At 37.5% G+C, this 23,500-nt stretch overlaps 4 protein-coding genes across 4 annotated transcripts; 3 read left to right on the forward strand and 1 right to left on the reverse strand.

Annotated features, from left to right (window-relative positions):
- The first annotated feature begins 606 nt into the window (after positions 1 to 606).
- LOC108974925 (very-long-chain 3-oxoacyl-CoA reductase) lies at positions 607 to 10,816 on the forward strand. Its single transcript, XM_018943050.1, has 5 exons — positions 607 to 1,302; positions 1,670 to 1,716; positions 7,717 to 7,792; positions 9,911 to 10,251; positions 10,328 to 10,816. The coding sequence occupies exons 1-5, from the start codon at positions 1,137 to 1,139 to the stop codon at positions 10,658 to 10,660; spliced, it is 963 nt and encodes a 320-aa protein (XP_018798595.1). The 5' UTR covers positions 607 to 1,136; the 3' UTR covers positions 10,661 to 10,816.
- A 1,293-nt stretch (positions 10,817 to 12,109) lies between these two features.
- LOC108974931 lies at positions 12,110 to 12,568 on the forward strand. The gene is made up of 2 exons (XM_018943059.1): positions 12,110 to 12,199; positions 12,389 to 12,568. Exon 2 carries the CDS (start codon positions 12,394 to 12,396, stop codon positions 12,544 to 12,546), a length of 153 nt encoding a protein of 50 aa, XP_018798604.1. The 5' UTR covers positions 12,110 to 12,199; positions 12,389 to 12,393; the 3' UTR covers positions 12,547 to 12,568.
- On the forward strand, positions 12,554 to 12,849 carry LOC108974930 (NADH dehydrogenase [ubiquinone] 1 beta subcomplex subunit 1). Its single transcript, XM_018943058.1, has one exon. The coding sequence runs from the start codon at positions 12,574 to 12,576 to the stop codon at positions 12,739 to 12,741; it is 168 nt and encodes a 55-aa protein (XP_018798603.1). The 5' UTR covers positions 12,554 to 12,573; the 3' UTR covers positions 12,742 to 12,849.
- A 5,335-nt stretch (positions 12,850 to 18,184) lies between these two features.
- Positions 18,185 to 21,346, reverse strand: LOC108974924 (serine/threonine-protein kinase dst1). The gene has a single exon (XM_018943049.1). The coding sequence runs from the start codon at positions 21,025 to 21,027 to the stop codon at positions 18,544 to 18,546; it is 2,484 nt and encodes an 827-aa protein (XP_018798594.1). The 5' UTR covers positions 21,028 to 21,346; the 3' UTR covers positions 18,185 to 18,543.
- Positions 21,347 to 23,500: the final 2,154 nt, after the last annotated feature.

Here is a 23,500-nt window from a genome sequence, read left to right on the forward strand (position 1 = left end):
CTCATGTAACCCTTTATATCCTCTATTAATCCTTCTTCAATCAAGAAAAATATATGTATATACATATGTGACCTGGTCTACGAAAAGGGAGCTAACGTGCGAAAACAAGCTTATGACTTTTTGGATTCTATCACGTGAAAAAGCATCTCATCTTCCATCCGAATCAACTAAGATTTTTTGACTCCTAAGCCCCCTTTCCGTAGACAAGGTCACATATGTATGTACATATAATAAATTTGTATGAATATTCTTGTAACGCACTGTACATACATATATACATACATATGCATGTAGATTAGTGCCAACGTACGCGCCATACAAATATATATATGTATAAAGGTATGCACGGCGACACACCATCCATGGGGTGGACTGAAAATATAAATCCATGCGCACACATAAACGTGCTTCTGCGTGTGTGTTAGTGTGATAGTGGTGCGATATGGATTTGCTAGCGAGCGCAGAGAATTTCCGCGCTTCGCAAACGCCGCATGAATGAAGACGATTATGCACACACCCGGCGAAGGGACGACCAAATAGAGAGAAGCAACGACAGAAAGCAGCTGAAGAGTACTCGCGCAAAATAGTGTGCCAGCGATTTCCATACCAAACACACATACAAATTTGGATATGTGTGTATTTTTGTAAGCATTTTGTGCCTATGCTCCCAGCGAATCGCTAAGTTCAGCACTTTAGTTCAATTAAACAATATTAGCGACGAACGTTTACAATTGGTATTGAGTACGGCGGCATAGCGTGAATGTGATATACGCATAGAATTCTCAATTAGACTGCCTACAAAAGAACTTATGTATTTTCGAAAAGGTTGTGACAAACGAGTGCATTTGGCTTTTCGACATCGCTCAATATCATCGATTTTTCAATATTTTGCCGAGCTACACAACCAATGCACGGCATTACGGAAACGCATATTGACGAAGGCGCACGCAGAATAGTGATTGCAATTGCAGGAAAAGATTGAAAAAGTGAAAAGTGCCATTGCTTCACAGTGTTGATAGAAAATCCTTTTTCTACACTATTGTGTAGAAATAAGTTTTAAATAAATAGCGCAAGTTCTTTGCTAAAGCACATCTCCTACACGCTTAGCACAAAAAATAATTACTTCCGCAGCGAAAATGGTGTTAAATAATATTACTGCGTTCCAGTTTTTCAGCAGTGTAGCTCTCGGGCTTTTGTGCTTCAAAATCGTCAACAAATTCCTACCATGGGTTTATGTAAATATTATTGGACCCTATTTTTTGGGGCCAAAGTTGAACATACGCAGCATGGGCGGTTGGGCTGGTTAGTTTTGAGTCATACAAACCGTTCTGTCTCGCCTGATAAAGTAGATAAAACAGCAGGTTACGCGCTAATGCCACAAACTTTGGACAAGAAAGTCTTTGCTTAATATCGAAAATTAGTTTAGTGAAATATTTTACCTAACACATTGCATGGCTATCATTCTTTTTGACGAAGAAATTATTACAGAATTTCTTTATCTACTTAACATCGATTAATGATATCATTAAATAGTGTGTAATCTCGTGTATTTCGATAAAGACTAATTTGTCAAAAGTGCGCGTAACTACATTTTACTTAAATCTACTTCATGCCTCTTATCAGCTTTGGACTTTATATTAATCAGCTGTTTTTTTTTTCCCCTTTATAGTGATCACCGGTTCAACTGACGGTATTGGAAGAGCTTATGCGAAAGCGGTATGTCATAAATATTTGCTAAAATTAGAAAAAAAAAACCAAAACAAAAAAAAAAAAATACAAAGCTATTATACTCTGTAACAACATGTTTGCTGCGAAGCTAGAATATTCTTTACAAATAAAAATGTTCCTATAAAAACACTTAATTTTGATAGATTAGTTCGTTGGACAGCTATACGAGGTATGACAATTAAGTAATGAGACTGATTCCATAAAAACCGTATATTTGATTATTCTACAACTCTGCCATTCCCTTCAAAGTAGTCCCTTTGGGCAGCTATACAGCGATTCCAGCGCGTTTTCCATGTTTCGTAACATTTCTGGAACGCTTCGATTGGGATGTCCGCGAGTGCCCTCGTCACGGCCGCCTGGATGCCCGTAATCGACTTAAAATGGGTTCCACGAATTTTGTTTTAGGATGACATGTCGGGCGAATAAGGCGGCAACACTGCGACCCCTTAAGAGGCGGTGTGGCATGGCGCGTTGTCGTGCCGAAGGATCCAGTTACGAGCATTGTCTGAGCGCACCATGTTGACTCGTTTTCGCAATCTTTCGAGTACTTGGCAATAGTAGACTTAATTCACAGTTTTCGCCAGTGGAAGGAATTCTTTGTGGACGATTCCACGGCTATCAAAAAAGGCAATAATCATCGTTTTCACCTTCGGCTTGCTCATGCGAGCATTTTTCGGGCGGGCGGCGCGCGGAGACAACCATTGTGAGCTTTGACGTTTGGTTTCCGGGTCTAGAGCACTATCATCATAAACTCTTACAATTTTAGCATAAGTTTCCGAAGCTGTTTCGCCCAATTTGACCCAAAATTTTATCGCGACGCGTTGCTCTTGATTTCGTTTTTCCATTTCCGTGACGACACTACAAACACTCGTCTACTCAACTTGACGCAGCAGGCGAACTAAACAAGCTAGAGCGATGGTACATATATCAATGGAGATCAGAGGGATGCCGGAAAAAGAGAAAGGGAATTTGAAGGTCACGGGTTTATCACAAGCGCGGCAATAAAATCAGTCTCATTACTTAATTGTCAAAAATCGTAAGCTATAATGTTCCAAATTGAAAAGTTTCTTCGGAACATGTTGAGAGATTGTAGCGTTGCCTAAAGAAATAATAATCTGTGCCAAATTTCGATCATCCATACAAGGCCTTGGTTTTGAGCGCTCTGTTTATATGGCAGCTCTAGTGGTCCGATATCGGTTCCTACAAATAAGTAGTTTCTTGTGGGAGAGAAGCGCGTATCCAAATTTCAGATTTCTCAGAAACTGTTAAAAAAATTTCCGGTCTATGTCATAGAAACTGTTAAAAAAAATGTTTCGAAAAAAATATTCATGCATTAATTATATTTCACAAGAGAATTTTCTTAGTAATTTGAATATTAAATATTGTTTACTATTGTTTGTTATTATTATGAAATATTAAATTTTTTTAATATTATGAAAGTTTTTTGCCTTGAATCTTAATTAATAGCCTCCGAACAGCTACTAATTTCTATGGGCGCTTGGATACGAGTATTACTTAACGTCGATTTATCTAGAAAATTTATTATATAATAAAAAACACTGTGAGGGGTATAATAAATTTATCACGATGTTTGTAACACCCAAACAGAAACTTGAGAAGCCCTATAAAATATATACATATATGCATATAAAAGATCAGAGTTACTAGCTAAGTCGATTTAGGCACGTATCGATCTGAAAGTTCTTTTCTTACCAAGAAATTGCTCATTTGGCTAAACGACCGATACAACCACCTGTCATATAAACTGAACGATGGATTTAAGTGATTGTATGGAAAGCTTATTCATCTTACGAGATATCTTCACGAAGTTTGACCTGGGTTATTGCCTAAGACAACGGTTCAATCTCCAAAGAAATTGCTGGGATCGGATCACTGTCATACAAACTGACCGACCAAAGTTCTTGTAAGGAGTATTTTGTAGCAATTGTGAAGGCTATTATAGCTTCGGAGCAACCGAAGTTGACGTTTTTTCTCTTGTTTTTAGTACAAATCTGTCAATTTTCAGAGTAATTCGATTTTACTTTCATTTACCAGAATTGCTTGATTTTTCATTACGAATAATATGCTATTTTTACTTTGACCAAAATTAATAGCTCAGATATACTACTATAGGCAAATAATAGTAAGACTTCGTTCATAATTTTAAAATTCTTAATTTTTTTACTCAAACAATCATAATACCGGCCTCTTTATACGAATTCGCGCAAACGACGCATAACACTCAAATAGCATTCCCTGTTGACTGTTTGGCCGATCGGAAAGAATTCAGAGTGCACCACACCCCAATAACCGAAGAAAACTGTCAATATAATATTGATTTTTGACCTACTTTCACGAGGTTGTTTCGACTTCGGCTCATCTTTGCCACAACAATCGGCCGATTGATCGTCTGTTTCCGGGTCGTAAGCATAAATACAAGTCATAATCGCCAGTAATAATACGTTTGATTAAATTTTGGTAATTGGAAAGCATTGTTTCACAGACGTTATTGCGAATCAATCGTGCTTTTACTTCTTTTTTCCCAAATGACCTTTCAAAATGGTTTTCACTGATCCCTACGATGTTCCAATGACACCAGTAAGATCTCTGACTGTTAATCGATGATTCTCAAGCACCAATTTAAGACTAAAATTAATGAATGAGGAATGCACCGCGAGCTTAGGTCTATTGTCCCAGATCGATCATTAGTTGATGTTGATGGCCGTCATGGACGTGGTTCGTCGTCAACACGTTCTCGACCCTCTTTGAATAATTTGTACCTATCAAAAACATTTGTCCGAGACAAACAATTACCTATTCCAACATGCTAAACGTTTCGGCACCAGAAAATTTAATGGAAGTTGTTTGTTTAATAATTTCACTCATCGTAAAGTTCGCCGAATGCACTTTACGTACTTCAAAAAGACAAGCGTATACCAATTTACTGATTATTTTGATGTGTAATTTGGCACTGACAGTCAATCATACCAACGTAGAAAGAAAATATTTCGACGAAGGCGTCTTACTATTTTTTGTCCACAGTAATATGAATAGGTACATATAGGGATATTTTTATTAGCCATAATTTTTCACTTTATCTAAACTATGACTGGAAATCCAATGCCAAAAATATGCAAATTTAAAAAAGTACCCCCTTCGTTGTATTTCTTGCACCACCAGTGCCTGTGTATACTTATACAAATGATTTCCATTAATTATTCCAAAACCACTGCGACACAGCTAACTTTGGATCAAGCAAATGCAGGCGAAAATTAAATTGGAGAATTACTTTCCCCACAGTATATTCAAGCTGCAAGCGCTATGCAAATTTGAAAGCAAATAAGCGAAGTTCAACTACTTAGGCTGTAGTTCTCGCCGACTGGAGTCTACTCGCCACTGCAAATATTTATCAATAATAATGTTTGCAATTAATGAATGCATATTGAGTATTTTGTGTCTCTATTTTGAAGTATTAGCTGAACTTGGAGACCTAAATTGTAATTTTATGCACGTCGCATAGGTGACAATGTTTCGTTTTTTTTTTGCTCTAGCTGTATTGTCACAATAGCTGTCATCGGCAGGTCTAATACGTGCCGACGCATTTTAACGACACGAAAAATTTAAAAATGATATATTAATAAATAAATAATAAATAAATAAATAAAATTGCGTGACTTTAAAAGAGGGTGCTCTAGGAACTAGCGATGCTTCATGCTTAATGAAATTAGCTGATCTGAAATTTTTGTTACCAGAAAATATCGAGAATGCGAAATTAAATATAACACTGATCAATATATCATACAACGGTGGTCTAATAAATATTCAGTCTCACCTCCAGATGGCGCCACTGAGAAAGAGAATTATATTTTCGACTAATATAATATAATTCCTTGTAAAATGGAATCCCTTATTGTTCAATAGACGGTTTTAGTTACCTGTATCACGCGTTGTCCAAGTATCATTTCATGCTAAAAAATCTTTTCGAAAAGTATTATTTGAGCACGCGTCAAAAATGGGCACCAGCAATGAGAAAATACGCCATATTTTACAATATTTCTTCGATAAAGACGAAAATGCATGCCGAACGGCTTCATTTACTTTACATCCAATCTGGAAGGGCAATTGTCGAAATTATCGACAAAATAACGGAAGTTGTCAAATCCGATCGTCATGTAAGAACATCGTTGCTGTTTCGCAACAAAGTCGACGCATTTCTGAAACAGATGGTCACTGCTGATGAGTCCGATTTTCGATTGCTCAGGATCTAAGCATTGCACAAAAAACCATTCGCAACCATTTAAATAAGGCTAGACGCAAAAAGAATATTGAGTTAACGGAAAAATCTCATGAACCAAATTTGATATGCGAATCGTTGCTGTTTCGAAGGATTGACTATCAAGAAATCTTTGGCATGTCTTTGATGAGATTGACAGGGAATTATCTACTATGTGCTACTCCCATACAGTCAAACTCTGTCTGTCAACTATTGAACCGTGTGAATGAAAAATGTTAAACTCTTAATTTGCACCTGTACTGTCATATATCTGAAGAAAGAAAACTCTAAATAGCGTCCAGTTTTGGTCAATAGGAAAGAAATTGTGTTTCATCAGGACAACTACACCGCCAGAAACTCCTGGAGCTTAGTTGAGATGTTCTAAACCTTCCACATTATAGACTGGACTTAGCATTGAGTGATCGAGACCTAGATTAAGCGAATGATTTCGCTAGTCGAAATTTCTATCAAAAGAACAACAAATTATCAAACTAAACGGTGCATATTTGATCTTAATCGGTTACAACTTTAAAATTAGTGCAAAAATAATGGACTTTACTACACCTGATATTTGTCACTTGGCATCAGTTTGTGCCAAGAACTAGTCTAACAAACTTGAACTCTTATTAGTAAGATTTTATAATAAATAACCCAAAACAACGAAGATGTCCAGGCTTAATCACAATGTACCCTAAAAGCAGTTAATAATAAACGCATTCAAAAAATATGCGAACAAAGAAGCGGGGAATCGAATATGGTTCATATTGCAGTCATAATACAATTATGCAATTTTACAAGGTGTGAGCAAATCTCTCGAATAGCTGTTTTCAATGTCATGTGCAAAGCTATTTGATGTGAGCACACATAACTGCATTACGAGAGATTTTTTAGGTAAACAGTAAAAAAGCAATTTCTTTGGCAAATATTAACATATCTAGCATTAACTTTACAAAAGGAAATGCGCTGACTATGCAAAAAAATTTACGTAATTACTTTAAACAAAAACAAGTAATAAAAACCATTATAATCTCTAGCAACATGTTGCAAGAGTATAAAAAAGTATGAAGTTCGGGTGGCATTCAATATTTTATACTCCCGTAATTTTCACATTAAAAAATGCATTATGCAAGCAAAATTGTGCGTTAATTTCGAGAAATGGTTCAGTCAATTGGTCGCCCAGGTCATGCGATTTAATGTCTCTAGGTTATTTTCCCTGGGGCTGTATTAACTAAAAGCTTTACGCCAATAGAAAAGCAACGCTTGAAGATGCAACGCACTAAAGTCGAAATGCTGCACCGAGTCTTTAAAACTAAGGTGGAGATAGGCAGATGGAGCCGTGGTGACCATTGGGACGACATTTTCTTCAAAATCATAAATGGCATAAAAAAAATACACAGAATCCATTCGATCCAATTTGATTTTGTTTTAATATTACGTGTTGTTTATCGCTAGACGCTAGACGCTATATATATACTAAGTAGTATATACATTTAGATGTGCATCCATAAGAAAATGCAATTAAATATGTACAGTATTTGCTCACACGTGAACATACATACATATGTAAGTCATTACGGTTTTTTGAGAAGCCAGAGTACAGTCTTAATTACATTGTTTTTTGCATATTAGCAATTTTCATTACCATTATTGTGCAATATTACATTTTTTTTTATATTTAATCATTAATAGCTGATTTAGGTCTCCATATTTTTCAGCTTGCGAAGCGAGGATTCAGTTTGGTGCTGATCAGTCGTTCATTGAGTAAATTGGAGGATGTCGCAAAGGAAATCGGTATGTGCATATGAACAGTTATTCTAAATATAATTAGAATTTATTGTTATTTCACAAACTCTAGCAAGAAAATATAACTTATTATCTGTTTAAAATACTACTTATTGTTGGAGTTCGCCTTTAACCTAAAGAATAGATACATATATTCTAACAGATTTCTAACGCGTCCAAGACAACGGTACAAACTCCGAACAAATTGTCTACATTGGCCTACATTGGACTACTAGAGCATATACCTATGAAGGGTATAATAGCTTTGCTGCAGCCGATGTTAACCTTTGTAATGTCGTCTTTCGAAAAACGAAACAAAAAAACATGAGTTGAGTTAATCGAAATGAGACTAGTAAAGAAATAAATTGGTCCCATTCAGATTGATCATGAGTATTAAAATGTAAAAAAAAATATTAATATATAAAAAAATTAGCATATCCATTTAAACCGAAAAAAATGCTGAATATTAAAATTGCAAGCATCAACCGACTTAGAATTAAGATATTAAAATATAAACAGTAGCAGTAACTTGATCAAAAACCAAAATTCAAAGTCAAATGATACTGTTCTAAATAAACATCGTTTAATGACAGGAAAGCGGTCGCACGTTCGCCTATATGGTATAAAGCAAGGGTCATGTTGATTAGCTCTCATACTTTTTTCGACCCACTGTGGGATTCTTTGATTCTGCGTTTTACCGTTTTGAAGTTAGGGAGTATTTGATTGCCAGGTTCAGAGACGATTTGAGAAATTGTGACTTTATTGAAAAAATGTGTAGTAATAATAATGGAGTCAATGGAGTAGAAGTTCACGGAAGTGAGGAAAGTTCTCTGAGTGCCATTCACTGGGGAGTGGCCAGAAACGATTCTTTTACATATGACTCAAGCAGCTTACGACTTCGACTGAGAAAGCGAACCGTTTGTACACTGAGTTTGGAAGACGTCACGTAAATAACGCCCTCAATGAAAAGGAGACAACTGCCTCGGAAGAGAGACCCAAGTTTTGATGACGACCGTTGCAAACGCATTAAGAGTTACGATTTAAGAGCATGCACTTGAAGTGACTCGTCCCTTAATTGAAAAGGTGCCGCTGCCCAGCCGGTTGATGTCCTCGTTATAGTGAAGGCTTACATTATCGCCGTCTTAGATGTGCGATGGACGGGACACGGACTGAGACGAGTTGGTTCTTGTGGCACTTTCTATAGTCGCCATATAGAGGATGGTCATTCGGTGGAAAATTCGTGGTGGGAGATTGACTCGATCGCTGAGCCCTGGCATGCCCTCCGGTGGGTGAACGTCTGGGGACAAGCACTTACGACAGCTTCCCCCTTCACGATGGCAAAATCGCGCTCGGCAACTTTAACGCCAGGGGGAGCAAGAAAGTATCTTTGGCGCAACGATCGCTAAATTCAGCCTTCATGATGAAACATCCACAAATGGATTGAGGCTGATCGATTTCAGCAAAGGATAATTCACCAATGACAACATCTGATGAGTCGATGTTACAAAATTACGAGCGAAAGGTTCTGCGGAAAATTTATGGTCTTTTGCGCATTGGCCACGACGAATATCGCATTCGATGGAACGATACGCTCTATGAGATATACAACGACATTGACATAATTCAGTGAATTAAAAGAAAGCGGCTACGCTGGCTAGATCATATCGTAGGAATGGATGAAAACACTCCATGTCTAAAAGTATGCGACGCCATACCCGCCGGGGGAAGGAGAGGAAGAGGAAGACCTCCACTCCATTGGCAAGACTAGTTGAAGAAAGACCTAGCTTCGCTTGGAATCTCCAAAGGGCGCCAAACAGCAAAAACCGCGTAATAGGTGTCTACGCCAATAAAGAAGAAAAAGATTTACATATTTACAGTGCCAGTTATAATGAAATTCAAACATCTCTTTCGGGCAACGTTGTATTCTTTTTTAATAGGCAACCGAATTAAAATATCCGTAAAACAAAAGTGAATAGAACAAGATTTTCTTTGTTCTTTATCGAAACGAATTTAGAGGGTTAAAATTTTTCATTCGACATTTAAAAAAACACGCCATTGCAACCTGTTGTACTATAAAGTTGTTAATATTGAAATAGATTTTCATCATACAACTTTTGTAAATTTCAGAAAATGAGTACAAGGTAGAAACCAAAATCATCGATGTTGACTTCCAAGATAGCATTGGAATTTACGATAGAATCAAAGCAGGCATTGAAGGCCTAGACATTGGTGTGCTCATTAATAATGTTGGCGTTTCATATCCCTACCCAGAGTACTTCCAAACGTTTTACCAACAGAACCCTAAAGTCTTGCTAGACATGGTTTCGGTGAACATACACTCGGTGACACACATGTGTGCTTTGGTTTTGCCAGTCATGCTGAGCAGGAAGAAGGGATTAATCATAAATGTGTCGTCATCAATCACATCTGTACCCGCTGGACTGTTAACTCTTTATAGCGGAACCAAGGTATTACCATAAATAGAAAATTTTTAAATAATTTAAGACATTTTAATTTACTTGTTTACTTTAATACATTTTGCAGGCTTTCGTCGATAAATTTAGTGAAGATTTACAGACGGAATATCGAGATAGTGGGATCACAGTACAATGCATTAAACCGGGTTTCGTTGCAACCAAGATGAGTAAGGTTAAAGCCAGTATGTGGTGCCCAACGCCCGATACCTATGTGGCTTCAGCACTCAATATGTTGGGATATACCACGACAACACCTGGTTATTTCCCACATCATTTCTTAGAAATACCATGTGATTTCATGACGTACCTAACGTGCAAACCCTTCGTCTCGAGCATGTTTTTGAAACATTATTTGAAGCTGAGAAAAAGCGCTTTGAAACGGTTGAGCCAAAAGAAATAGGGTACCGGCAGATGTGAAAGCTAATATTAAAATTATGTGGATTATTATTTTTTTTTTTTTTCAATGCAACCTAACTTAAATGTGTTTTACATTAAAAAGATTTAAATTAATTTTTTCCAATGGGCATAAATAAAAATGACACAAAGCTATGTTAAATAGATTTTAAATGAAATTAGAATAATGACAATCTACAGTGTAGCTACAGTTACTCTCCATCTGCTGGTGGAGATTAGTCAAATAAATGCTGTGTCCAGTCAAAAACACCAGAAGATCATCTGCAGAGGTAAGAAAAGAGATTTATTACTGGCATGATTGGTCCAGGAAACAGCAAATGATTGGTATGTAAGTCATTAGGAAGAAATGAGTAACATATATGTGTAACATATTCTTATGGAAGATCCTTGATGTAACAATCGCATACGAAGATTTAAAGCTTGAAGTATTCTGTCGACTCGTTGGGAACACAAATTGAAAATTAAGATTGGTGGTTGACTGCAAAATGAAGAAATGTGATGGAATTTAAAATTGTGTTATATGGGAAGCAGGCGTGATTGTAGTCCTCATTTTCGTACTGCCTCAAATTAATGTCAAGATTATAGTATTATATGCTAAATTTGGTAGAGATCGGTCGAGTAGGTCCTAAGATATAGATTTTCACCAAAATGTAAGCTGATTCCTATAAAGTTCTCTAAAATCACCAAATGCAAAACTTATGCATCCGGCGTATTTATTTATTGGTTAATGCATTTTTAGTGGAGTGCTCTTGATTAGTTATGACACCCGATTTCATCCATTTCCATACTGTCGGTAGGAGTTCATATAGGATTTATCTTGGACGAATTTAGTTGTTCCAGCTTGAATGGTTTGGGAGGTATGTACATTAAATCTATTAGGGGACGAGACCACTTCCACCTTCGCAAAATTTTAAGCCTACAAGTGCTCTTTACTACCGCGATCCCTTATGCCAAATTATAGTTCTATATCTTAATTTAGAGCTTAGTTATGCCATTTGATAGGTTTTCGTTCAATGGCGTGGGCCAGTATCAGGAACTCGTTGTTCATTTTTTTCCAAGGAACACGTGTTTAACGTTTCAACAGGATATCCCAGTTTTTACTCAATTGACAGCTTGCGCACAGAAATACATCCGGATTTCTAGGACTGAGGAACTTGTTCGCGTACATACTGACGAACGAACATGGCTAAATCGACTCAGCTCGTCATATTGATATATTTCATATTTATATATACATATATATTGATCATTTATATATATAGGCTGTTACAAACATCGTGGCAAACTTAATACATATGTCCTCTTTATGGTATAATAATATAAAAAAAAAATCCATACAAAATAGTGTATATAATATTGTTAGCAAATAATATTCAAAAACTACACCCTGTGGCAAACAAAGTACGAAAACAGTTCGCACCAACTGTGCTCACACAGCTGATTGCACTGACAGTGAGCGAAAGATTGACATTTCATTTCTCTGTTTTTCTGTTCGCGTGTAAAGCAAGTGGCAACTAAATAAAGTGTGAGCAATTGTGTATAATTTTGTGAAAATAAATTAAACTTTAGTTTGATTACTTTCAATATATTTACAATAAAATACATAATAACAATATTTCATGCAAACTCAATATGTGTATTGAGAAATAGCAAGAAATACGACATAGCGCACTTACGTAATTTTGTTACATTGCTGTCATTTTATTCTTTTCAGGTGTTATGACTTTAGCCCGCTTGGCAAGGAAGTACGGAGCTGTTATATTCTTCCCCACATTTACAGTAACAACGATTTTAGTCGACTGGACTCATACAAGAGCCTGGAAAGAACGACAACGCCAGCTTGATCGAAATAAAGAATTGTTAACTGATTAATAAACTCTGTGAACAACACATAGCAGCATGATTGGGTTGGACAAACGCTTTGTATGGGCTGTGTTGCCCTTTATTGGTTTTGCTATTGGCCATTTCTTAGATAAGAAGGAAACCGAACGTATGACACTATTCCGTGATAAGAGCGCACTCTATGCTCGGCCGGCTGGTTCTGAAGGCAAACCACCATCTTGGTAAAAGGTTACTAACATGGCGTTTATAAGTAAAAAATTGTCTACTTTAAGTACCATTTATTTGAAATGAGAAAGCTGGTGTCTCAATAAAACAAATGTTTTAAACGAAAAAGATAAGTGTGTTGCTATGTGCTTGAAACAAATAGATTGCTAAAGCGAGTCTCAAATGAAATAATATAATTCAAATGCAAATAGAAATAGAAATCCGGAAAAATCTTTCGAACAGGTTTTACGATCCAACGATAGTCGGGTCTACGTAACCGGATCAGACCAGGATTATTATTCGGCTAAGGGATATCAACTCGGCACCATCCACTTGAACTTAATTCAGAAATGTTTTATGTCGCTACAACAACAACAACACATTTTACGACGGGTCTAAGTAACCAGAGTGGAAACGATTATTTTTCCGGCCAAGGATTGCCAATTCGGCACCATTCCTCGAAATTACTTCAGGAATGTTTTCTGTCACTACAAAATATTTTACCCACAACAACTATTTGTAAAACATTTGTAAACATCGTAATTTAAAACAATATCACATTTCTTGACTCCATGAAAGTCATGGCAATATAATTACAACAAATATAATTTATTACTAAAATGACATATTAATAATATTATTAATTGATAAATTTATATTTTAATCTTTGATTATGTGATTTCGAACTCAATACCACAAAACTGATTGGGTTATCCTTCATAAAGTATTTACATATGTATATACATATGTGGAGGATCTTTCAATGCAAACCGACTTTTAAATTACAGCGGGTTCATTTTGTTTGCCTTATTAAGGATATACAAACATCAAACTTTTCTCTAGTTAATCTCTACCTAAAATCCGGCGGCTGTGTTTTGCAAACTATTTTAATGTTGGCGAAAGTTTCCTCATGAAACTATTAAGCTATTATTTATCAATATACACTTATGGACAAAATAATAGATGTAAGCATTTTTACTAAGTAACTATGAAGTAGTGCCTCTGAAGTATCCCATTTCATGGCTAAACATTATCCAAATCGAACCGAAACTGTTCAAGCCCCTAGGTACCATATAGTTGACTTTTGACAAAACATATCGGTCATTGTGTTAGATACATATATATTTTAAATTTGGATCAAAAATGGGTTGAATCGGATCAATCTTCCCTGAGCTCCCAAATACCTAAAATATAAAGATTTTCGATCTTCCGGGTGACTTAAGGGGTCAGTAGGGTAACCTTTCTTTTTTGTTTTGCATTTTCTGTTTCCTTATACTTTTAGAATTAATGTAGAAACCCACTTTACCAGGTTTCGAAAAAGCCCAAAAATAATAATACGTTCCGAGCTCAAAACACTCTTTGGATGCTCTTTATTTAAGAATAAATACGGTTTTTGTGTTTACTTAAACCCCATTAAAATGATTTACTTTTTTCCATTTGCATTTAATCCGTTCATTTTGGTCAATATGTATGATATTTTAACCAAAGATTAACTTGTCAATTTAAGTTTTCCTCAGAAATTATGTGATTTAGCGCTGAATAAGAACGGATTTTGTCTAGAACATGGTCTAAATCCCATATCTCTAATATAATTAATTACAATGTAATGGTTGACGTGTTTAGCAAAAGCAATTTAACTAAATCTAAATCTAATCTCTTTCACAACTTTTTAAATATATTATACATATATAAAATGTTCGGTTACATCCGCACATAGCGCTTCATTACTTGTTTTTTTAATATTACTTACACCTATTTTATTGTCCAACAAAATTTATTGAAGCAATGATATATGTATGTACCTAACTTATCATTCGAACGGAAAATTAACAAAATAATAATGGAAGTTGTTGATACTGATGGTGGAGGTGGACTCATTCGCCTTTATCGTAAAAATACTTAATAACGGTATAAAACTGACGAACAGTTACCTACACCATTAGCCGAAAAAAGGTACCAGCTAAACTCACACCTATTATTTTGTCCATTAATGTTGTGTGCACTGGTAAATTTGTAGAGAACCGAAAAAATGGAAAAATCGCTAATAAGGAAAATATTCTACGAATCATCCTGAACAACTTCGCCTATGAAACTATGGCTCTAAAACAGGTTTCGAGCTATTGATTTTCAAACTGAAGCATTTGGCTATTATAAATATTTTTTCGTCAATTTTTTAAGAATGAATTTAAATACAGAAGTTGTATTTTGATATTCTACTGATTATTTGTCAAACTCAACTATATCGGATAACTATAACATATACATATGTAGAGACATACATATCTCCAATGAAAATAACTATTCAGATTTTTAATTTCCGGTAAATTACCTTGACGATAGAAGACATCGGAAAAAAAATCGTGAAATCTTGTTGTGTGACCGTAAAATGAAATTTACCGAGTTGGATTGGACAAAGAAACGCATAGATCATATCACAAACGTGATAGCAAAGTAAAACACAGAAGACTAGACTAAAATTACTTCTCCAGCCTGCTGAACGGGAAGGAAGTCTCCGAGCCGTTTAATACCAAGCGAGGTTTCAGACAAGGCCACTCTCTTTCGTGTGACTTCTTCAACCTACTTCTGGAGAAAATAATTCGAGCTGCAGAACTGTACCTTTAATCTTCTGTAAGTGTATACAGCTGCTAGCATATGCTGATGATATTGATATCATTGGCCTTAACAGCCGCGCCGTCAGAACGTCTTTCTCCAGAATGGATAAGGCAGCGAAATCCAACGCAAAATATCTATTTTCAACAGGTGCGACTTTGTAATTGAAAGTAAAATTGTCGGCAAACAAAAACCCAACTCTATGAGTCCCTCATTATTTCAGTTCTACTATATGGTGCAGAGCCCAATCGCATCATTTGATTAGTCGGCCTAAGGGGTGTTCGTGAGAAAGCTTTTGCGAAAGAATTTTGATCCTACGCGCATCGGCAACGGCGATTACCGCAGTCGATGGAACGATGAACTTTATGAGATATACGCCGCCACTGACATAGTTCAGCGAAATAAAATGCAGCCAGCGTAGCCGCTAGGTCATGTCGTCCGAATGGACGAAAACAATCCAGCTCTAAAGGTATTCGACGCAGTACCCGCCAGAGGAAGCAGAGCAAGAGGAAGACCTCCACTCCGTTGGAAAGACCAGGTGGAGAAGGACCTGGCTACGCTTGGAATCTCCAATTGGCGCCACCTTGCGAAAAGAAGGTCTGACGCGACTGTTGTTAACTCGGCTATAACCGCGTTTCTACTCCAGTAAAGAGAAGAAGAGGTACCGAAATGTCGACGCTACAACAACTGCAGCACTCTAGAGGAGATTATCCATATTTTCATTCTAAAATGCATTCTTTCAATCTCTGGCCAAAGACTTCAGTCTATAGTGATTAGTAAATATTTGACCGCGATCGCCCTTTAGCTTTCCACAACTTGTTTACTCTTATAAGAACCAACAACTGATGGAAAGTTGGATAAGTAGATACGCTGTAAAAAGTAAATAAATAAACAGTGACTATCGCTTCGAAAATAACTGCGTGGACGAGCATAACATTCACAAGTCATATATTCATGCTTACATATAGGCATATACATACATATGTATGTATCTATGAATGTAAGTACAAGAATATACCTATTTAAAATACATATGTATGTATGTATGTACATATATGCCCGCATGTAACTAGAAGAAATGGACTGTATACAAATTACTTATTTGTGGTAAAAGTCACCAAAAAACAAAAAAAAATATGAAAACAAATAAACTTGTATGGAAAATCATAAACCAATCAACAACGTTTTTGTGTCCACTTAGGAATATTTAAGTTAGAATGTATGTGCACACGAAAACCCAAATGATTTTCGAACTCTTGGAGCAGACAAAACCAACAAATACTGTCCGTTGGCCACAAACAACCGCAAAACAATTTTGACCAAGGCACTAAGTCTGTTACAAGCAACTGTAATGAAGCTGCATCATGCTGCATGCTGAGTTTACATACTTTCTCGTCTCCAGATTCCACAAGTGCCTTCTGATTTATGACCTATAGCCAGTTAACAAGCCGTTGGTGCCGAAAATAAAACTTGTTTTTTTTTTCTTTGGTTGTGTGTGTGTGTTTGTGTAGTGGATAGTGGCTGAATTCTTAACGAACCTCGTCCTCTACCGTAAGTAACGTATGCTTCCCTTAGGTTGAAGCATCAATTTACGCAGGTAGTTTTAAAATATTCGGCGCACGAAAACTGCAATAACAATAACAATGCATAAGAATTGCAAAGAGTTGTTTAGAATTCGTGACAACACAGCGCAGATGAAAAAGATATACACATGACACACAACAAAACAAACGAGTACATACGAAAACAGGCAAGTCAATGATTTTTTGAACCGCTTAAACTCTTTTAAGAGGTGCTGAAGTCATGCGGAGGCTTTGAGAAGCACAAAGAAGAATACAAAAAGATGTGGCAAAGAGTTATTTTACAGGCAAGAAAGAAATTATATGTATATACTGGGCTTAATATACCACTATTTTATACCCTGAGCAGGGTATATTAAATTTGCACGAAATTTGTAACACACAATAGTAGTCGTCGGAGTCCTAACACAGTACCTAAGTTTGTGATATATCGAAATTGAATTTTGCACGAATCCGATTTTCCCCAAGATGCCGAGTTGACAGTCCTTGACCGGATAAAAACCCGAGTACGTTCCGGCTACGTAGACCCGACTGTCGCCAGACTGAACCATCAAAATCATGCCTTTGTATTGAAAACTTTTTTTGACACAGACTATTGTCCCAGGCAACGGTACAATCTTTGAACAATTTGTTCAGATCGGACAACTGCCATACAAACTGATCGATTAAAATGAAGTACTTCTAGGAAAAATTGAACCTGTGAAGTGTATTATAGCTTGCAGGCATTTTGTTTAGATTTTGACTTTAAATGAAACTAATTATTTTAGCGCAAAGGGTTAAGGGGTTACATCGGTTTACGGGTTTCAAAAAATCGATTTTATCGACTACAACTATTTGAATAAAAATGTCAGTCAAAAATTCAATTTTCAGTTTTTTTCCAGGTTTCCATATTTAAAGTTAAGGTTTTAACCAAAAGACAAATTTTTTCACTTTACACCACTTCCTACGCGAGTGCATCCTTTTTCCAAGAGCGAGGAAATGGTGTCGCGATGTCCGAGTTTAAAATATTTTATTCCAAAAACTTCAGAATTTCTTTGTTAATAGTGTATGTTTGTAACAATAAAAAATTTAGTAAAATATTTAATTTGTTATACATATGAGGCAAAAATCATTGAAAAAATGCCGTTTGTTTACCCGAGGAACCGCATGTAACCCCTTAAAGGTGCCAAAGCTGTATTTGTCACTTTTTAACCAAAAAACATGTATTTAACTAACTTATTAAAAATAAATAACTTAGAAAAAAATCTGTAAATATATGTACTAAGTATATAGCATTTAGAAGCTGAAAGTCTGTATTTATTAACAGTTAAATAATGAAGCAATAAATTATAGATTACAAATACAAACATAAAAACATTTTTTTTAATCTCAAAGACAAAGGCAACTTTTCGCGTCACAGCTATATAAATACTATTAACATCAGTCCCAATGGGCTGAACTAACAAGTTAAATAATCACTTAAATATATAGGAAAATATTTTTATGGCATATGGTGTAGGGCTGATATACATATGTAAGTAGTCAAGCAATGGCAGTACGTCGAAGCAGTATTTTTTTTTTATCTTAAAAGTAAGTGGTGAAGCATTATTTAAAAATTTCCAAAACATTTATATAACACAACGATTATGATGCTCTAAAGAAGCATTTTCTCCCTGCTACCCACACCGCTACGTGTAGTGGTCGCCACAGCACCGGCGCTGGCCGCTGTAACATGTGCGAGCGACTGATGCGGTATCATTAACGAACGCCGCATGTGGTTGTGGCGCCGCAAAGTGGCGCTATGCCGTTCACGTGTCGATTGTCTCAATTTCTGACGACCAATTGTCATATTATTAGTGGCAGCATGCGCTGAGGAACCATTATATTGCACCATATTTGATTGGGTTGCATCAATTGTGCCACACTGACCCGCATTCATGGCGGCCAAGAGGTCAAAGGCAGCGCGTTTATGCTCCTTAGTCCATATATTGCTCAGCTCTGAGGTTTCACATTTGGCTATCACTTGATCGGGGCGCGGCGCAAATGGCATACGCACTTTGGGTGTTGGTGAGCTGGCTATGGGTTGTTGGTTGACTTTATTATTCGCAACATTATTTTTTATATGACTGCTGCCTGACTTTGTCGTGTCTTTGCTGCTGCGATGTTTACCGAAAAGTGTCGATAATATCGAACGACGTCGTGTGGGCATGGTTGCTGTTGTTGTCGTTAAGGTTGTAGAGGTCGAGTTAGCCGCAATGCCGCTATCAATTGATTCATGACTATCTTTACTTGAAACACTGGCTTGAAGTTCCGTGGGTTGTCGTTTAGCGTTCACTTTGCCGGCTGCAAGTTTTTGCGCTTGCGCGCCGTCGTTGGCATTAGCATCGATGCTGTAATTTGTAAACTTTTGTGGCGACTGAAATGTAACACGACGCAGTGCTGGATACGACTTGGTTAATGGCAAATTGAGTTTTGCAATTGTCGGCGATTCCAGTTGTGTGTCTTCTATGCTACAATAGGTCTCATCATGTTTGCTAACACTGGATTTTCGTGGCGGTATGGGGGGAGGTGAGGGTGAACATGCGTTATCATTTCGGCGCGCGGCTGCTTGTAAAACGTCGGCGGCCAAAGTCTTCTCTTGCGCCAACAATTCAAGCTCACGTTTATGCAGCACGCTTTCCAACTGCTGAAGGCGTTTCTCTCGTTCATTTAATTCTTGCGTGCGCATATTCAAGCAATGCTCTTTATGTTCCAACAGCGACTCGTGCGCGCGTATGGCATGCAAACGTGCTTGCAACGCCTCATTAAAGACATCTTCCGAAATCAAAGTGGGGCTCTTCAGCTCGTCTACAGAAATGTTAGCCGACGTGCGCGCATGTGAGGTTGGCTTCGGCGGTGGTACTGGCGGTCGCAGTGGTGTGAGATTGTGTACGCTTGTATAGAGTTCCTGCTGTATGCTTTCATAGAGTTCAGGATCTGAACGTTGGAAGATACATTTAGGCTTCAAATGCCCTGTCGCAGATGAGAACAGTTCGGTACGTAAATCAGGCGTAAATACGACACTCAACCGACGTTGCCCGTACTCCTCATTGAAGCTATTGTGCTCCGTATACATAGTGCTGGAAAGGTCTATGGAAGGACTGTATTGCAGTTTGCAACGTGCTGTGGCGATTTCATCGACTTCAAATAAATCTGACTCCGCTTTTATTAGTGTTGGAAATTCATTACCCAATTCGGTTATATTGCGCACAACAGTCGGATGACGCGTTATCACTTCAATGCTGGGGCGCTGTTCACTATCCACGGACAGCATATAAGCGATGATTTCCTGCAAATCGGTGGAGTACACGGCGGGTATGTGATTGAACTTGCCGTTGGAAATATTCAAGGTAAGCTCATCGAACTTCGCCGCCTGAAAGGGCGTGCGTAGAGCACACATTTCGTATGCGAGACAACCCACAGCCCAAACATCCGATTTGCGATCATACCGCGATCCTCTTACAATCTCCGGACTCATGTAGTATGGTGTGCCAACAAAAGTGGCAGCGAAATCCTGATTTTTGCGTAACATACGCGCCAAACCGAAGTCTCCCAACTTGGCATTGCCTTGCGCGTCCAGAAATATATTTGCCGGTTTGATATCACGATGTAGTATCGTGCCCTTCCTTATCTTGTTGTGACACACCTGCAAAGCTTTACAGACCTGAAAGAGCACACGCCATATGTAACGCTCTTCGAAACGTTTACGTTCATCACGCGCACGCTTTATAAGCTGCGCCAGATCGCCACCTTCACAACACTCCATGACAATAAATATCGACTTAGCCTCATGATTAACCAAATGATGATAGTATTCCACAATATTCGGATGTTGTAGTTGACGCAACACACGTATCTCGGACACCAAAGAAGCCTTCTTAGACTCACTCAACTCATCATAGTCAATGCCCTTCCATGCGTATAGCTCGCCCGTTTGCTTATCGCGCACTTTGAAGCACGTACCAAAGGTGCCATTGCCAATCACCGATATAACTTCATAGTCTTGCAATGTTTTATTGGCAAATTTAAAACTCGTATCACCGTCCGTTACAGAACTATCACTCGCGCTGCTTGCGCCACTGCTCGTCGTTGCAGACATAGCACTACAAAAACTAGTCAACTATTTGGTAGTGCCGGCGTTTAGAAGCCGCAAGTTATATTTTATTTTGTTGATATCTACGATTTTTGCTTTTATCGCACAACACTACCGCGCGCACTGAAGCGTTACCGTGTGAGACTGACAGTGGACTGCTAGCATCAACTGATCTGCATTGCTTAGTGACCTGTGTGCATGTTGGTTGGTAGGTTCCTCGATACACAACGCGGGCTTGAAATCTCAGCTTAAACGCTCTCTCACAAAATGTATATGCATTTGTCTAACTGAGCGCACAAAACTTACCACGATCCTGTTACATGCGCCTATACCTTCCCGGAAGGTTTGCCGCACTCGTAATACTAGCGTGTGTGACCTGCCCACACACTTGTGTGTGCTTATAAACATGACTTAGTAGTTGTATTTGGTATTTTCATGTGCTCAGTCAGCAGGTACTCATATTTCCTGTTTACAATTTACTGAGCGTCAAAACTGCGCACTCAATCTCGTGAGGTTCAATGTGCGCATCGAAATCAGATATTTCATTTTTGCAGCATACATTCGTACTTACATATGTATGTTCTGACGTATATACATATGTATTTGTGTGAATAGTTTTGTGTACAAAACATAAACCGTTGGATGTAATCTTTTAGCACTTGGACCCAGCACGCCTGCAGTTTCAATTATCATTGCTTGTGCTGACAATAAATGGTTTTACTAGCATTGGTATATCAATTTTACACATTTTTGTATTTGCCTGTTTACTGAATGTCCGTGCCATTTCATAATTACTGTTTACATTCTTTGTTGTTTTATTATTATATGGCAAGTAAGCAAGGTCTTACACAAATATAAAAGATCCTAAAGGGGAGAGCAGAGCAGCACAGAACAGCACAGAGTAAAATTTATCCTTTCTTTAGTTATACTTCATTTGTGTTAAGGTAATTTCCGCTTGATATAGGTGCATATATTGTGACAAAAAAGTAACCGGAAGGTCGTCCAGAACAAGACATGTCTTCAACGATCTCTCGACCGTCATTGAAAGCTTTGTACTACTCGTAGACTTTGGTTAGAAACACAAAATTTTAGCCAATTCTTTCTTCGATATTTCAATCCATTGTAAAAATCGCACCGCACTACAGTAGTGTACCGACTATTATACCGACTACCGATATTTGGCATAGTAATTAAGGATATTCCTACCAACTTAGCAAATTAGATTTTTTTTTTAAATATCATTTATCCGGGGTGTTTAATTACAATTTCCGGGTGCTTTTTTGTCCCAACATGGGGACAAAATATTATTTTTTATATGACTTGTATAAACAACGCCAGGATTTAATTTATTTATTTAATATTGCAACACAAAAATATATTCCATACTTTTTATGCATTAATTGAAATTAAATTAACTACAAAATTAAAAAAGATTATAAAATCACGGCGAGTTCAAAGAGTGAAAAATAAACCGTTTCCCGCGAGAGTCGCCTTGATGTAAACGGTACGGAGCGGGTTTTTTTTTTACTGATAGTCCTCTGCAGTATTCCAAGAACTTTTTTTCTTATATTTTATACCACTAAAACAACAACAATAATAAACCGATGAAAAAATAACTATTATTGTTTTTGCATTAAAAAGACACTCGTGTGATTAGATATGAAGGCAATAAGGGCCGCGCATAAAGACATTTGAAATGCGAAAGGAATGACGTAAGAACTCTAGTAGGAGTGCTAACCGCTCACTGCCTTATTGGAACTTGGCCTTAAGGGACTGAATAGCATCTTCTATGCGAATGCAAGCTTTTGTATAGGTAAGGAATGTTGTTGTTATTATGAGCGGCAGAAAACATTTCTGAAGTATTTTGGAGGAATGCTGTCGTAGACGCGACTACTGCGGGGACGGTATAGGAAAAGAATGTAGTTGTTACGGGTACCTAATCCCGTTAGGATGGTAAGGATTAGATAAGACGACGTTCAGCGACAAGCCCAGAAAAGTGCTGTTTCGATGGGGTAGGAGCAAAGGTTGAAGGGTATCAGATGAGTAGGGATAGCCGGGCTTGCAAAAAGGTGGCCAGTGTCATGCCGGAACCCATTGCACCCTTAACACATATTTGATATATCAGGGTCTATTTTGGATAAGTAGAAATTTAACCTGCTCCAGCAACTCAAGCTCTTCGTCTGCAATAGGTGGGGGATAATTTCTGCGAAAGCACCCCAGTAGGAACTGTTTGGAGAGGAGTTCATTATGCTCCTTAACTCAATCAATCAAAAGGCACCCTGCCATAGTGCGGAGTGCAGTGTTCTGACAAATCTGAAGCTTCTTCATCTGCTTTCCACTGCATCCAGGCGATCATATTGGAGCGGCGTAGTTAAGGAACGGCCGGCCGACTACCTTGTAAGTTGACAACAACGTTTCTTTGGGCATTCTACTTTGGTGATAATGAAGTAGTTGATAGTACACTAATATTGTATTTGGA

The sequence above is a fragment of the Bactrocera latifrons genome, unplaced genomic scaffold (genome assembly GCF_001853355.1).
Source record: "Bactrocera latifrons isolate USDA-ARS-PBARC rearing strain unplaced genomic scaffold, ASM185335v1 scaffold_6, whole genome shotgun sequence".
Classification (NCBI taxonomy): Eukaryota; Metazoa; Arthropoda; class Insecta; order Diptera; family Tephritidae; genus Bactrocera; species Bactrocera latifrons.

Bases quoted from the DNA above. Each gene is read 5' to 3' on its own strand.
- LOC108974925 (XM_018943050.1), top strand. From the start codon at position 1,137: ATGGTGTTAAATAATATTACTGCGTTCCAGTTTTTCAGCAGTGTAGCT. The intron at 1,717-7,716 runs GTATGTCATAAA...CATATTTTTCAG, and splicing joins GAAGAGCTTATGCGAAAGCG to CTTGCGAAGCGAGGATTCAG. The intron at 10,252-10,327 runs GTATTACCATAA...TACATTTTGCAG, and splicing joins CTCTTTATAGCGGAACCAAG to GCTTTCGTCGATAAATTTAG.
- LOC108974931 (XM_018943059.1), top strand. From the start codon at position 12,394: ATGACTTTAGCCCGCTTGGCAAGGAAGTACGGAGCTGTTATATTCTTC.
- LOC108974930 (XM_018943058.1), top strand. From the start codon at position 12,574: ATGATTGGGTTGGACAAACGCTTTGTATGGGCTGTGTTGCCCTTTATT.
- LOC108974924 (XM_018943049.1), bottom strand. From the start codon at position 21,027: ATGTCTGCAACGACGAGCAGTGGCGCAAGCAGCGCGAGTGATAGTTCT.